General features: G+C 46.0%; 1 protein-coding gene across 3 annotated transcripts in view; it reads left to right on the top strand.

Annotated features, from left to right (window-relative positions):
- Positions 1–15,343, top strand: part of ZFP64 (ZFP64 zinc finger protein) — a 66,043-nt gene that overhangs the window by 18,137 nt on the left and 32,563 nt on the right. For 2 of the 3 annotated variants that reach the window (XM_090286577.1, XM_090286576.1), the window contains exons 5-6: positions 1,870–2,121; positions 7,499–9,279. In XM_090286577.1, coding sequence (XP_090142703.1) covers positions 1,870–2,121; positions 7,499–8,781 — 1,535 coding nt within the window. In that variant the 3' untranslated portion in view covers positions 8,782–9,279. Of the gene's footprint in view, positions 1–1,869; positions 2,122–7,498; positions 9,280–15,343 lie in introns of those variants that run through there. The other variant, XM_090286578.1, reaches the window with a different exon arrangement.

Raw genomic sequence — 15,343 nt, 5'->3', positions numbered from 1 at the left:
CAGACTACTTCTGCACGGCTGTGGAAAGCATCTTTCACACACAGTTAGCCAAGCTTGGGTTTGTGGGGTGGTCTCTGCAAAACTGGAGTATCTCCGTCAACACCTTTAAGTTGGGGAGTTGACAGGAAGGTGCCCTTATCTTAGTTACTTCCAGAGAAGAGGCCGTGGCCAGGCGCAAGAAGAGCAAGGCCCTGTCCCAGCAGAGCTAGCCGGCACCTGCTCACGGTCCCAGATACACAGGGCAGGGACCCCAGGAGCTACTTAGCAGCTGACGGTAATGAGAAATTATTGTTCCTGGATGAGTAAATTTGACTACGAACATTTTTAATAATAAAATTACACATTTTAGATGTGTTCTTAAGTGCCAGATGTTCTTCCCTAGGATGATATTGATCAGCTTTGGCTGACAATTGATATGAGCACTTGGCTGTTCAAGATTTGTCCAAAATGCGTGTTTGATATTTTGTATAAAATAAAAGGTAAAACTCCTGACTCGCATCCTTCCTTTTTCTTATCCAACCCCCGAAAGTCACCTGTCTTAATCATCTAGTGTGTCTCTTTCTTAGATTTTGGCCTGCCTATACTGAGCCTAACAGACACACACAATTTACTTTTTCCATCTCTTAGTATCGTATATTATTACATACTGTTTAGTATTGTATATAGCTTTCTGGTTTTCATTTACTGTTGGACATCTTTCCTTGTTAGTGTGTCCATATCCATTTTATCCTTTTCAGTGGCCAGGTAAGGAATTGGTTCAGTAACTCACGGTGACATCTGTACATGAAATGCTTCCATCTTAACGACCATGTTGCGGAGATTCATGATGCGAAAAGATGGAGTCAGTGGCGAGGCAGCGTTGCATTTGGCTAAGAAAGCAAGACCGTCATGGATTCTAATTCCGGTTGTTGAGAGAATTAAATTAAGTCACTCAGAGGCGTAGTGCCTTTCAGAAAGGAAGTGTTTCTGTCCCCCGCGAGTTCTTTTTGTACCAAAGCGAAAGTGCAGGTACACACAGATACAAGAGATTGGGAAAATATAGGTCAAAAAGGGTGCGGATGACAAGTTGATGGGTGTCTAGTGAGTGCAGACGAAGCTGCCGTTGCAAAGAAACCCAAGCACCGGCTCAGACAAGGTGGGGCTTTCTGTCTCCCTCGCATACCTGAGCAGCGATGAGCAGGTGATCCGGGGCAGGCAGGCCGCTCTGACCCATGGTGCCGTGCAGGGATTTGAGTGCCTTCCATGCCATTACAGCACGTTGTGTGACATCACCCACCATCTGCAGGTGCGCTGCCCTAACCCGCCTGCACCTGCCATTCCCCCGAATACCTTGGTTACAGCTGGCAAGAGGGAGGGGAAAGAGAAAAAGGATAAAGCACGTAATTTCTTTTTACAAAAGGGACACGTGTTCCTTCTCTGTCACTCCCTTGACAAGGACTGCATCACAGAGGCTGAGAAATGTCACGCTTGGCTGCTTGGCCATGAGCTCTGAGAACAGAAGGGTTCTGCGTTGTAGGGCGTGTCTGTCGTGGAAAGGATAAAGCGGGGAATGGAGACAAGGGTCAGTGAGCACTTGATCTGACTTAGCTGTACTTCCAAAAGCTGAGTTGCATTCTGTGTTTAATAAATAAACTTATATTCAATGGAGGGAAAATGAGACCATGCCAGCAATAGCACAATCATCTTCAGAATAGAATAAGCCCCTGCCCCCAAGGTGCTGGCTCGTTGCCCATCACACATCCCGCTCGGGAGGGCTTTCCACATCATCTCGGGGAGCGCGCCTGACTCCGTTCCTGCGGCCGCTGCAGAGGTGCCCCTCTGTCCTCTTTTGTCCCCTTGTTTCCTGACGCCCTCTGTGTGTGTCTCAAGGAGACAAGCCCCACAAATGCGAGGTCTGCGGCAAGTGCTTCAGCCGGAAGGACAAGCTGAAGACCCACATGCGGTGCCACACGGGCGTGAAGCCCTACAAGTGCAAGACGTGCGACTACGCGGCCGCCGACAGCAGCAGCCTGAACAAGCACCTGCGGATCCACTCGGACGAGCGGCCCTTCAAGTGCCAGATCTGCCCGTACGCCAGCCGCAACTCCAGCCAGCTCACCGTGCACCTGCGCTCGCACACCGGTAAGGCCCTCGCGCTGCGCCCGCCCCGGCTCCCGGTCGCCGCGGCCCTCGGCGCCCTAACGTGTTTAGTCCCCGCGCACGGGAATGACCTGGGGACGTTGGCGGACCCCGTGGGGTGCAGTTTGTGCTGCTCCCCTCTCCCCAGAAGCGCCTTTCTCAGGAAAGCAGTGGAAACTCCCAGTTTATAAATACATATATGCATGTCTTTAATGTAGCTTTATAACGTATTCGCTAGTGAAGTCTTTAAATGAGGGGCGGTGCTCAATGAAATCGAGGCATTATCAATGCATTTAAAATCAATTCCTGCATCATGATTGGTTCGTCATTTTGCCCATTTTAAAGCGTACTCTGCCAAGGTCACGTGGGACAGCTTGATGGAAAAACTCAGCAGAGCAGGTAACTTAACAGATTATGTGTGTTTCCTTTTGACCAGTGTATCCATTCGCTATTAATACAATGATACTGGGTAACAGCCACCATGAAACTTCTGGCATATCATACAAAGTGTTTAATGCTCACGCGTTTCAGGTCAGCAGGGAGTTGGCCAGACTACCCTGCTGAACTTGGCTGGGCTTCATTGCGTGTGTGGGGAAGGCTGGGTGTCCACTGATGTTGACTGTGAGCTACCTGGCAGCCCCCTTGCCTGGCTGAGGCAGTCTGGCTCTACTCCCCATAGTTCTCCTCCTCCTTCCGGGGCCTGTGGGCTGCCCCAGGCTTGTCCTTGTCGTGACAGTGGCAGTGATACAAGCAAGTGTGCCCCAGTGTGTAACCCCACTTCAGACCTTTGCTTGGATCCCATTGGCTAAAACAGTTATATTTGGGGCCTGGTCTTAAGAGATGGGGCTGAGCTCACCCATGGAAGGAGATCACCATGAGGTCACATGTCAAAGGCCAGAGATACGAGGAGGGATAAAGAATTGCGGCCATTTTTACAAAGACAATCCACCCCACCATCATTCACATCTCTCTGACACGCAGATGCATTCACACCCTCCTAAGACCCCCACAAAAGTCACATCCAATCACAGGGTCAGACTTAAAGTCCTGGGTCTTGTGGTTTCCCTCAGGTCTGGGTATGGGGCCTCTTGACCTGGAGACCTTTGCAATAAAAGGCGAGTTGTCTGTCCCATAATCCCAGTGGACAGAGCCAGGATAATCACAATAACCCCACAGTTTGAAAGGGTAAGAACAGGTGATCTACACGCTACTGAAATCCCTCTGACAAGTATCCCAGGTCCCCCCACTCTGGACAGGGAATGGTTCTTGACTGGCTTTGTCTCGGCTCCCTGGTTCTAGACTCCACCCCTCTGGAGCATCCTTTCCATCACCTTCCATCGCTCCTTCTGAAAAGGAGTGAAAAAGGAACCTTCGAGAAACGCTCACTGCATGTCCTGTTTACTGAGAGCTGAAGACCGTTTCAAGATTTTGAGTCTAGGCTGGAGACAGCTTCCCTGGTAGAACTATCCTGCAAACCCCGTGAGCTTCCTCTGTGTCTGTGTGGCCAAACGCCACCCCCATAGTTCTTTCGGAGACTTGCCTTGCCTCTAAACCCAACAGTAGGCATTTTGGCCTATAACCTTCTTGGGTTGATCCCTGGAGACCTGTAGGCATCCTTGTTCAGCTGAGAGAATCTGTGTGGCACCAACTTCATTCTTTCGGAGATGGTAGCAGAGAGCTTTGCATTCACACCCTTCGTTTCTCATTCCGTCTCCCCATCCCACCCCCACCCCCGAGATCGGTCCCCCAGATGGGAATCTTTGGCCACATGCTTTTTTCTTACTTTGAAAACCTTTTACTGGCTGGAGGTGAGAATCTTTATCCAACCCAGCACATCTTCGATTTTCGAGATTCTCTCTAAGCTCCATGTAGAAAACGGCCAGTTCTTTTTTGTTGGTCTCTTCCTTGGGGTAGCTTGTCATGGGCAGCTTGTGAGACACTTCCAGTGTTATTGCCTAGAATTAACCTCTTTGATCAAGTCCAAACTTCAATAGGTGTATTTTCTATCTTCTAAGTTACCGCAGGTGGCAGTCTTACCAAATGTTTGCTATTACATAGTGTACAGTCAGCTTCTACGTGCCAACCGGCCAGTCCAAACACCAGTGCTGTATAGTTTAGTTTTCTGCGTGGTAACGTTCTACTTCCCGATGCTAATATCAGTATCCCTCACCTATTGTCACAAAAATGCAGGGTAACAAAACCTCCCATGAGACCTCTGTGGATACAACGTGCCTTTTCTGTTCAGATTTGGGGACCAGCTGGGTGTCATCTGGGCAGCTCTGCTGATCCTGGCTGGGCTCTCTCACGAGTCTGAGACTCTGCTGGCTGTGACCTGCTGTCCCCTGTGGTCTACTGCAGTATGTAAGCCCTGCTCCACAAGCTCTGCTCCATGTCCCTGTCATCCGCCTCCTGGGACCCACAGGCTAGGCCAGGTTTGACCTTCTCATGGTGCTGGATGACAGGCGTGCAAGTGAGCAAACCCCAGTGCACAAGCCCATTTCGAGCCATTCCTTGTGTCAAGTGTATGTAACTACGTAGGATGACACGCTCGGTCCCGTTGTCTGAGGTCATGGCAGGTCATCCTGCCCCAGTAAGAGGAGCATGCAGACAGAGGCTGTGGCGACCGCGCGGGATGGTAGATGGGGAGGTTTGGGGACACTTTTGTGACTTACTCTAGCACATCAAGACGTTGACATAACTGATGCCCAGCTGATTTTCTTCAGAAATCTCCACCACCTGAGTTAGAGGAGCTGAAGGGTTCATTTTGGGAAACGGTTCAAAATCATTTTGACTTCTAAGGAGAACCTTGCTGTTTATAATAGTGTCTTTACCTGGGTCCGGAAGAGGTATATTTCCTAAAACTCGGAACATGTGCCATGTGTGCAATTGTCTCCGTAGAATGTTCCTTTCCCCCTTTTAAGTCTCTGGCACTTAAAACAGTTTCCGGGTTGTAAAATTAATAGGGTTTCGTTATTCCCCTTCCTTCGCCTTGATTGACCGCGTTGTCAGTCTTCTGATACTGAGGATCGGAGCGGGCAGGGACGAACATGGCCACCAGCTTGGGAGAGCTTATGGCCCTGTGGGACTTGTACTGACTACTATGCCTCATTTAAGGAATCTGTGGTTAAAGGGGGGGGGGGGGGGAGAAGATGACAAAGGTATTTAACCCTTTGACTTTCATGTCAAAAGTGTTGTTAAGCTCTGTGAGATCTGGTTATCTGCTTTTTCTGGATTTCACATCTGCTCGTTGCTTGTTTTTTAAAGGCAAAAAGATTGTCACTAATTTGGGCAGGGATGTCACAAGAAAACATTCTAGAGCAAGAGATTCTCACTCTGAGTCTGCAGACACCTCCACCCCAGGATCCACGAAGAAAATTTAGGAGGCCCATGACATTGGAGGGGCAATAATTTTCCATTTTCACTTTTATTAACTTGTACTGAACCTTGATGTGTCCTTTAACTACAAAAATAGGCAGCCGATCCGATAATAGTGTGTGTGAACTTGTTACCAGTAGAAATCACAGATCTTTTCATCACAGTTGCAAGTAGATCAGAATTTCTTATATCCTCTTCCCTACTTAGAAATGATTGTAGTTATTAGACCTGCTGTTAGATCTTATTACTTAATACATTGATAATGCGCATACATTGCTGTATCACAGATTTTTTTTTCTTTTAATTTCTTAAATAACTATTTCAGGATAATCCTTTTCTTTTCCCATTCAATTTTAGTTTGTTTTGCATATGTAAGCATTATTCTGGGAAAGGGTCAGTGCATTTCCCTGACCTGGGAAAAAGGGATCAATGGTATAAAAAGGGTTAGGAATAACATCCTAAGGTAGGGGTCAGCAAACTTTTTCTTTAAAGGGTCAGACAGTACATATTTTAGGCTTTGTGGGCCCTACAGCCTCTGTCACAGTTGCTCCCCTCTGTCTTGAAAGTGACCTTAAACAACACCTAAGCAAGTGGCTGTGGCTGTATACCAATAAAACTTGATCTTTGCAAACACAGGCTGTGAGCCAGATTGAGCCCATAGGCTATAGCTTACCACTTCCCATCCTAAAATTTCGTGTGTGTAGTCTTGGTGGTATCTAGTCCTATATAAAGCGTGGTTTGGGTTTGGGCTTCTCTATTTTCTTGAAGTTCACTGTCTTTGCTCCCTGTCCCTTTTAATTGCATGTACTGAGTAGCTCATGGTGACGTGTTAGGCCTTACCCCAAAAAGCCGGAACACAATCATACTCCTCTGAGCCTGTGGCCTAAGAAAGGGAACATTGGCCATATGTACCGATAATTACCTGATAGCTAAGCATACCAGCTTTGGCGTCAGCCTGGGGTGGAATCCATGCCTTACTGCGTGCTCCTGGGTGATCGTGAACAAGTTATAGTCTCTCTAGGCCTCGGTTTCCTCATGTGTACAATAATAGCGTTAATAATAATAGTATTGCTAATAGTACTACCACATGGGACTGGCAGGGGCATCCGAGACCATCCCTGTGGGGTGCTCAGCAGCGTGCCTGCCATCCTGGAAGCAACCGTGAAGAATGTTAGCTGCTGCTGTTTCACTTATTGCCACAGAACTGAAAGGGGCGGGGTCACCAATGTGCCGTAGATACTTTGGACTTGGCCTTCATTGACAAAATCAATTTGGAATATCACGGCCATTTCGATGTTTGCGATTTCACTGCCCTGCTCATCTTTCAGCGGATATGAATTTAAATTTAAAAAAAAAAAAAAAACAAGTGTCAAGCAGCTGGAATTTGTAACATCATGAGTAAAGAACACAGCTGGCCATGTGGGATAAATAAAGTGTGCGCAGTAAACACATCTTTATTAATAAAAAATCTGCCTGAAGTATAAGCTGGGCGTTTCGATCGTTGTAAAAGGAACATTCTGCTGAATGAGCACGGAGATGACTGATTTGAACGTGTATCCTTCAATCTGTTGCAAGACGTAGCTCAATCAGAATCAACGCATTGTGCAGAACGGTACAACCGTGACCCGTTCACTGGCAGGGTGGCCACATTAACTCTAGGAACGGTAGCTCGATTGTCTTAAGGACTTTGCCAAGGATATTCGCACACCTTATTTAATTTGGGACAAGTAAAGAGCCCTGTTCCGTCTCCGTTTCTCTCCTGGGTTTTGTAACTGGTGACGCCCCAAGCATGCGGTGGCAGCTCGGGTCTGGGAAAGAAGAGAAGCCCCCCACCCCCACTCCCACCCCCACCCGCTCTTTTTCCTCCCAGGGGCTGCTGGGAGCTGCAGGTAGAAGGTCTCCGCCCGCCCGCCTTGGTGTAAGCGGTTTTCTGGTGTGTGCTTCGGGGGGACCCGCTGTGGTTGTTGCCTGCCTGTTCTCATCGAAACTCACCTTGTGTTGACAGGGGACGCCCCCTTCCAGTGCTGGCTCTGTAGCGCCAAGTTCAAAATCAGCTCGGACTTGAAAAGGCACATGCGCGTGCACTCGGGGGAGAAGCCTTTCCAGTGCGAGTTCTGCAATGTCCGCTGCACCATGAAGGGAAACCTCAAGTCGCACGTCCGCATCAAGCACAGCGGGAATAACTTCAAGTGTCCGCACTGCGACTTCCTGGGTGACAGCAAGGCCACCCTGCGGAAGCACAGCCGGGTGCACCAGGCCGAGCACCCCGAGAAGTGCGCGGAGTGCAGCTACTCGTGCTCCAGCAAGGCGGCGCTGCGCGTGCACGAGCGCGTGCACTGCACCGACCGCCCCTTCAAGTGCGGCCACTGCAGCTTCGACACCAAGCAGCCCAGCAACCTGAGCAAGCACATGAAGAAGTTCCACGGCGAGGCGGTCAAGGCCGAGGCCGCGGAGAGGAGGGACGCGGGCCGCCAGAGCAGCCGGCAGGTGGCCAAGCTGGACGCCAAGAAGACTTTCCACTGCGACATCTGCGAGGCCTCCTTCATGCGGGAGGACTCGCTCCGGAGCCACAAGAGGCAGCACAGTGAGTACAGTGAGCATAAGAACTCGGACGTGACCGTCCTGCAGTTCCAGATTGACCCCGGCAGGCAGCCGGCCACGCCCCTCACGGTGGGGCACCTGCAGGTGCCCCTCCAGCCCGGCCAGGTGCCCCAGTTCAGCGAGGGGAGAGTCAAGATTATCGTGGGGCATCAGGTGCCCCAGGCAAACACCATCGTCCAGGCCGCCGCCGCCGCCACCATGAACATCGTGCCCTCCGCCCTGGTGGCGCAGAACCCCGAGGAGCTCCCGGGGAACAGCCGGCTGCAGATCTTGCGCCACGTCAATCTGATCGCCCCCCCGCAGCCCTCGGGGTGTCCGAGTGAGGCGGCCGCCATGGCCCAGCCGGCCGTGCTGCTGACCACGCACGACCAGACGGACGGAGCCACTCTGCACCAGACCCTCATCCCCGCCGCCCCGGGCGGCCCCCAGGAGGGCCCCGGCAGCCAGACGTTTATCACCAGTTCTGGTATTACCTGCACTGACTTGGAAGGTCTGAATGCGCTGATTCAGGAGGGGACGGCGGAAGTGACCGTGGTGAGCGACGGGGGCCAGAACATCGCTGTGGCCACTACGGCCCCGCCCATATTCTCCTCTTCCCAGCAAGAGTTACCCAAGCAGACTTACTCCATCATTCAAGGAGGGGCCCACCCAGCGTTGCTGTGTCCGGCGGATTCCATACCAGATTAATGCTTAAAGAACACAAGAAAAGGGGTCGTGGGGGAGGTGTTGTAACAAAAAGGAAAAAATGTCACACACAGAATTCTGTAACAGGGATGCCCTGTTATGTTTTTAAAGAGTATTGTGAGAACAAACCCCCCCCGTAATAAATTGTAATTTTATACTGCTTACTATTATTTTTTAATGCTGTAATAACTTTGAGACTGCCCCCTCTCAAAGTTATTATTTTGTAACTGTTGTAGAATCTTAAATGTTACCAGGATGTTCCGATCAGGGGTTGGAATGAAATGCATTGAACAGTGAGCACATTTGTTTCCAACTTGATCTCCCAACTCTCATAAAAGGTTTTTTTCCATCTCATTAAACTTGCGCAGTAGATGGTACGTCCCGGCCTTTCTTACTTGCCATTCTGAAATACCCCCCAGAATTCGGGGTACTAGTATTTTAGTACTGTGGTATGAAGGACCATTTTCTAATAATGTTACAGGGGTATTTGACACACACACCCCCCAAAAAAACAAGTTTAGTGCTAATGAGATAAAAAGGAATGGTTTTCTAATAAATTGATACATGATCAAAATAAGCTGAATGTTAATGATTCTGTAGTCACTGTATGAGTTGGGGTTGAGGGGATGTGAATTACCATACTAAACAGAACTTGAAGAAGCAGAGGTTGGTAGTCCTCTCTCATAAATGTTATACAAACATCTTACCTCTTTAACGGTCAAATTAAACATGTGTGGTACCTAAAAAGTGGCATAACTCCTGTTTTCATTTTGAAACTTCAGAGGGACGAACCTGACATTTCTGTTTAGAAATGTCCAATATGATGCAAGTTGCTACTAACCTTTAGGACAGAGTTTTCTAGGATGCCATTGTTTTAGATACCAGTGAATGTGCACTTCCAGAGACAGACAGGAAGCACCTCGGTTTTTCCAAACCATAGGCTGGCCTGAGAAGAGGGAAATGCCAATGTTGCTCTTTTGAATGGAGGTGCTACCTGTGACCAGTAGGTGGCGCCAGAGAGCAAGCCGGGATGAGCCGCGCTTATACCCAGAGGCAGGAGCCAGGTGGCAATATCGCTGATTTCCGGCCGCTGGCACGGTCTCCACTCGTGTTGGGCTCTTAACTACCGAGTGAATGAAGCCTGCTCTCACGGAGTGTCAGCAGCGATCGTGAGGTGGAGCGGTTATTCTTGTGAGAGGAGCGTATTTGAAATGTTGTAAGAACACTTAGATACCTTTATTTTTTTATCAGAGTTCCACACACTTTGACTTCCCTAACACTCCAACTTGTTAAAGTTCTCACGCACATCAGCTCGCTTTTTACATCGAAGATACCATAATAAACTAAGAAAACTGGGAAGCGGCTGCCCTTGAGAAATAGAAACAGAGTTTGAGCTCGGTTTGTCATCTTTCTTTCTTGGCTCCTTAATATTGGAACACAATTCTGATAACGCGCTGTGTTTCCTTTGCCAGAATTTCTGTATTTTCATATGTGCGGTGGTAATAATGATTCATTAACTGCGATTTGATAAGAAATCGAAAGCTTGCAGCATCCTCTGTTAATATTTTAATAACATCCTTGCTTTAGAATATTGCATCCAGCTCTTTAGGAAGCTCAGCGGTTGAATTTTAGCTGGGAAGCTTCCATTGTCTCAGACTTGCTTCTTCCTGCTTTTTTATTCCCCAGGGTGCCCCCTTTCTTTTCGTTTTTAAAGAATTTTTTTTTCCTGATTCTAAATGTAATGTGTAGTCAAGGTAGAAAGTGTAGGAAACATATGATTTAGAAAAAGTAGTCACTAAATAATCATACTATCCAGATACAAAAAATTGGGACCATTTTGATGGACTGTTTCCTAATCTTTTCTCCAAGCTTAGGGCTGTATTTTTTCTACCTCAGGTACAGAGTTGAGGTTGAACTGAGCATCCTGTCTCCTTTTTATAGTCTCTATTTCTTTTTATTATCTTTATATCTCCACCTAACGGCTGTCCTCCATATAAACAAATACATATACACGCATATATTTAGATTTTCTTTAAACACACTACAATAGAAAAAACTTGTTCCTTGCAATAAACTCTACAGAATTGGACAGAAAGCAAAGCAATAACCTCCAGCCCCAGCCTTTATCTTCCCACTCAAGGTAAGGAAAGTTTTCTCTGTGTTCGTACCAACATACGTAATCTCAAAAGGTAACCTAGAAAATGTGTTCTGTTTTTTTATAAGATTTTTGTAGTGATTGTATTACACTGTGTACGTTTCTCTGCAGCTCATTCTTGTTCCATTAGTAACAGTACTGAGGGTCCAGACAGCTACCCGTAACTTCATTTTTTTGGCTGAAGTTAGAATGTGAGTAAACCCTGCTTTATTCAACAATCTTCTGATTTGTGGATATTTAGGTTGTTTTGGTTCGCCATTACAAACTACCACAGTACACATCCTACGTAATCCCTCATATTCAGTTGTACTTTTGGACTTCCAGAGCGTTTTCATAGTTTTACCTGCATAGATTTCAAAAGGGTCATCCCACCCAGTCCCGGGTGTTCTCCATCTTGAAGTCTTGTCAATCCGATGAGTGAAGTGAGTTATCTAGTCCTTGTGAATTTCCCCAGCTGGTGTGTTGACCTGCATTTCTCTGACATTTCTGCATAGACTAGTTGATCATTTGCATTTTTCTCTTCTATGAACTTTAAACTCATCCACACCCGTTCCTCTCCTTGGGTTGTTGGGAACTCGAGGATGTGACCCTGGTATCTGTCAAATATTACTGAGTTTTCTTCCCTCGTATCCTTTGTCTTTTGATTTTCCTTATGGTGTTGTTTCCATGTAAAAATAACTGCCTTTTTATGTAATCAGATGCTTCTGTCGCTTAATTTGTGACTCCTGTCTTGTCTATGAAATCCCTCCCTTCTGAGGTTTTTCTTTCGTATTTTTATTGTTTGTTTTTAGTTAGTGCATTTCTGCTGCCCGAATTTATATTTATATATTTGTGATATAGGAGTTTGGTTGCCCGTGTATACCAGGACCATTTGTTAGACAGACTATTATTTTCCTTGAGACTGAAATCTTAGATGAAATACCCAGATATACTAGGATCTACTTCTGGAATCTCTGCTTTGGCCCACTGATCTTTAGATCTTCTCTGGTTTGCCAACGTCAAATATTTGATTACATTAGCATTAAGGTAAACCTTAATATCTTTTAGACTCATTGTATAAAGCTTCTCTGTTGATATTCTTTTCCAACATTTTCTTAGCAATTCTTAGTTACCCACATTTCTAAATTATCTGTCATTTGTCCAGTATCCCACCCACCCAGGAAAAGAAAACCTTTTGAGGATTTTGATTAGAATTATATCAACATGATATATGAACTTATGAAAACAATGACTTAAAAACTGTTAAATCTTCCACCCACAAACTTTTATTCAGATGTTGTTGTAAACATTATTCAATAAAATTATAATACATAATTTTCTTCATTTACAACCTAGTCTTATTATATAAGTCTGTATTTCCATATTCTGAATTTCACCGTAATCATAAACAGGATTTTTTTCCATTTTAAAATAATTATTTGTTGCAAGCATTAAGAATAGCCATTTTGGGTATAGTTGTCTATATTGAGCTATCAACAAAAATTCTTAATCCATAGTATTTATTAGAAACTCTTGGTCTATGATAAATATGATATTTATGATGGTTATGACACAATCCTCTTATTTCTAGGTTGTTTTATCTCTTCCTTACAATATCTATACCAATTTTGTTTTCTTGACCTATTGCATTAGCCACAACCTCCAAACAGTGTTGCCACAGCTGGCATCTTTGTTGCATCTCTTTTACTTGAATGGCTTTAGAATCTCCCAATTTAATATAAAATATGTGGTTCTTTTGGGTGTTGGTTTTTATGTATTTAGGTCATTTTCTTCTACACTAATTTTCATTTAGAATTTTTATTAGGGAAGTGGAGAGAGAGAAGCTTTGATTTGTTGTTCACTTACTTATGCATTCATTGGTTGCTTCTTGTATGCGCCCTGACCAGAGAGCAAACCTGCACCCTTGGCATATCAGGACAATACTCCAACCAACCAAGCCACCCAGCCAGGGCCTTGTTTGTGTTAGTAAACATGGTTTCTTAGGCTAGTAAAGATATTTTGCAAACTATAATTTCAAAATAGTATTTTGAATATTCTTCCTTAAACCAGTCTCTTAATCTTTTTCCAAAATGTTCACTATAGAATTTTAAAAGCATTGCTTTAGGAAGTGAAGTTCATAATGCTAATTTTGTGGTTGTTAGCAATGCTGATAGTCATTTATCTAGTATCATCATTTTTTCTTTTATAATTTTAGTTATTTTTATTTCTTTAATTGAATTTATTGGGGTGACACTGATTAATAAATTTATATAGGTGTCAGGTGTACAGTTCTATAATACTGTATTTTTCTAGTGTTGTCTTTTCCTGAGCATTACTTCACTGAATTTTGAAGGTGAAACTGGGTGATATTTTTGGTTATGAGGAAAAGGGAGGTTATAGGGCAGATGATCTAGACGCCATCAGCTGTTACAATATTAGTTTATTGGTAGGTCCCTTCTAGTCCGTGTATGGAACTTGCAAAAGGGTCCAGGGAGCTAGGAGGACAGACACTAGGTTGTACAATCGCATCTTAAGGCGTCTAATTGTCTAGAGGGCCATTGTTTCCTGTCTTGTTTTCTCTACCGGAATTGTGGGTCTTGAGGGCTGAGGCTTATTCTGACCACTAATCCCCAGACAGAAGTACTCATTGATCTCAGCCATTCATTGAGCACCTACTACGTGCCAGGTCCAGTTCCGGAAACTTGGGATTGTCAAGGAGCAAAGAGAACCATTCTTGCCCTGGTGAAGTCTGCCTCTTTAGTGCAAGGAAACAGGCAAAACCTAATAAACAGAACACATCAGTATATTATACAATGTCCTAGAAGGTGATAAGTGCTTAGTGGGGGAGGGATGGAGCGAGGGGCTGCAGTTTTAAGTAGGGGGGTCAGGGAGAGCCTCCTTGAGAAGTTAAGATGAGAACAAAGACTGGAATGAGGGAGGGAGGGGCCATGTGAGTATCCAGAGGAAGGACATTCCAGGTAGAGGGACCAGCCAGTGCAAAACCCCTAAAACAGAAACGTGCCTGGGGAATTCGAGGTTTAGGTGGCCGGAGAAGAGTGAGCATCAGAAAGAGGAGCAGGTAGAAAATGGGTTGGGGGCAGCATTATTCTGTGTTTTGCCTGTCTGACATATTCTATAGTAATTAAAACAATAATAACAATTGAATTCATTCAGCAAATGCTAATGGCCGAAGAGGCCTGTCAAGGTGGAGACACGGGCAAGCAGCAGCCTTGCCTGCTGGGAGTTTACCGTCTAGGAAGGCAGCCAGGCAAGCCAACATCTGTCACGGCGCACAGACGCGCTAATAGGGGCCATAGCAGCGTGACCGATGAGCCACGCAGCCCGCACTGGGGCGGCCCCGGCCGGGGAGGCTGCCCAGGGGAACTCAAACCGATGGGTAGGAATTACACGGTTGAACGCAGGGGACAGAGACACGGGGGCGAGCATTCTGAGGTGGGCTGGGACATGATGCAGGTCTGGAGGGAGAGGGGTCATTTGTCATTGGAGCATTTTTCTAGGAGTGAAAGCAAAAAAAAAAATTTTTTTTTATTAAGGTGGGTGCCCCTTGGTGAATGTTAGCTCTTAGGAAGGTGGTTTATCTCTGGAGGAGAAAAGCGCTACATTTGTATCACATATCTAAGACGGTCATGTAGTTTGTCATCCAAACTGGGACACCTTTCAGGGTGAAGTGGCACTATTGATAATTGTGTTGGGAAAACAGGTGTCAATCAGCTTCTGATTTACCGTTATTACTGATAAAAGGCCAAACCCAGAAACTGGAAAGTAATGACTGGTGCTTCACCTCAGTGGTGCAAAGCGGCAAAGCTTAGAATTTCACAGCCCATGGCTCCGTGTTCCAGAAAAACAAGCCACGTGCCATAAAGCTGATCGGAATTCGGGTTTTCTATGTAATGTTTTAGATAAACACTTACTATAAGTATAGCTATCAACCTGTTTATTCTTAGCCCATGATTGCATTCCTCTTTTTTCTTTCTGTATTTCTGTTTTTTCTTTTCTTTGTTAAATCGTTCCATTGCAGTTGTCCCGTTTTCCCCCATTGCTCTCCCCTGCCCCGCCCCCTACCCCCCACCCCCACAGTCAGCCCCCACCCCCTTGTCCATGTCTGCTCTGGTCACTGTCAGTCTGTTCCTTGTTTCCACGTTCCTTCTTTCTTTCTGCTGCAAAGTATTCCTATTTTTAACATTAGTAAATGTGGTAAATGCGATTATTGTTTCCTATTGGTATTCCCTCCCTGGCACAAAATTATATTTATCCACCGTTGCCCATTGGCATCATCGGGGGTGCAGTGTGCGTCCCGGCCCCATCGATTTTAGGCCAAGCCATTGTTTTAATTTGGCTGTTCGGCTAACAAAATACCAGTGGACCTGACTGGAAGAAGGGTGTGAAATGTGCCTGCTGGATTTGGCTCAT

The sequence above is a fragment of the Furipterus horrens genome, unplaced genomic scaffold, assembly GCF_987537825.1.
Source record: "Furipterus horrens unplaced genomic scaffold, mFurHor1.1.pri manual_scaffold_8, whole genome shotgun sequence".
NCBI classification, from domain to species: Eukaryota; Metazoa; Chordata; class Mammalia; order Chiroptera; family Furipteridae; genus Furipterus; species Furipterus horrens.
This window is presented reverse-complemented; position numbering and strand designations above follow the sequence as displayed.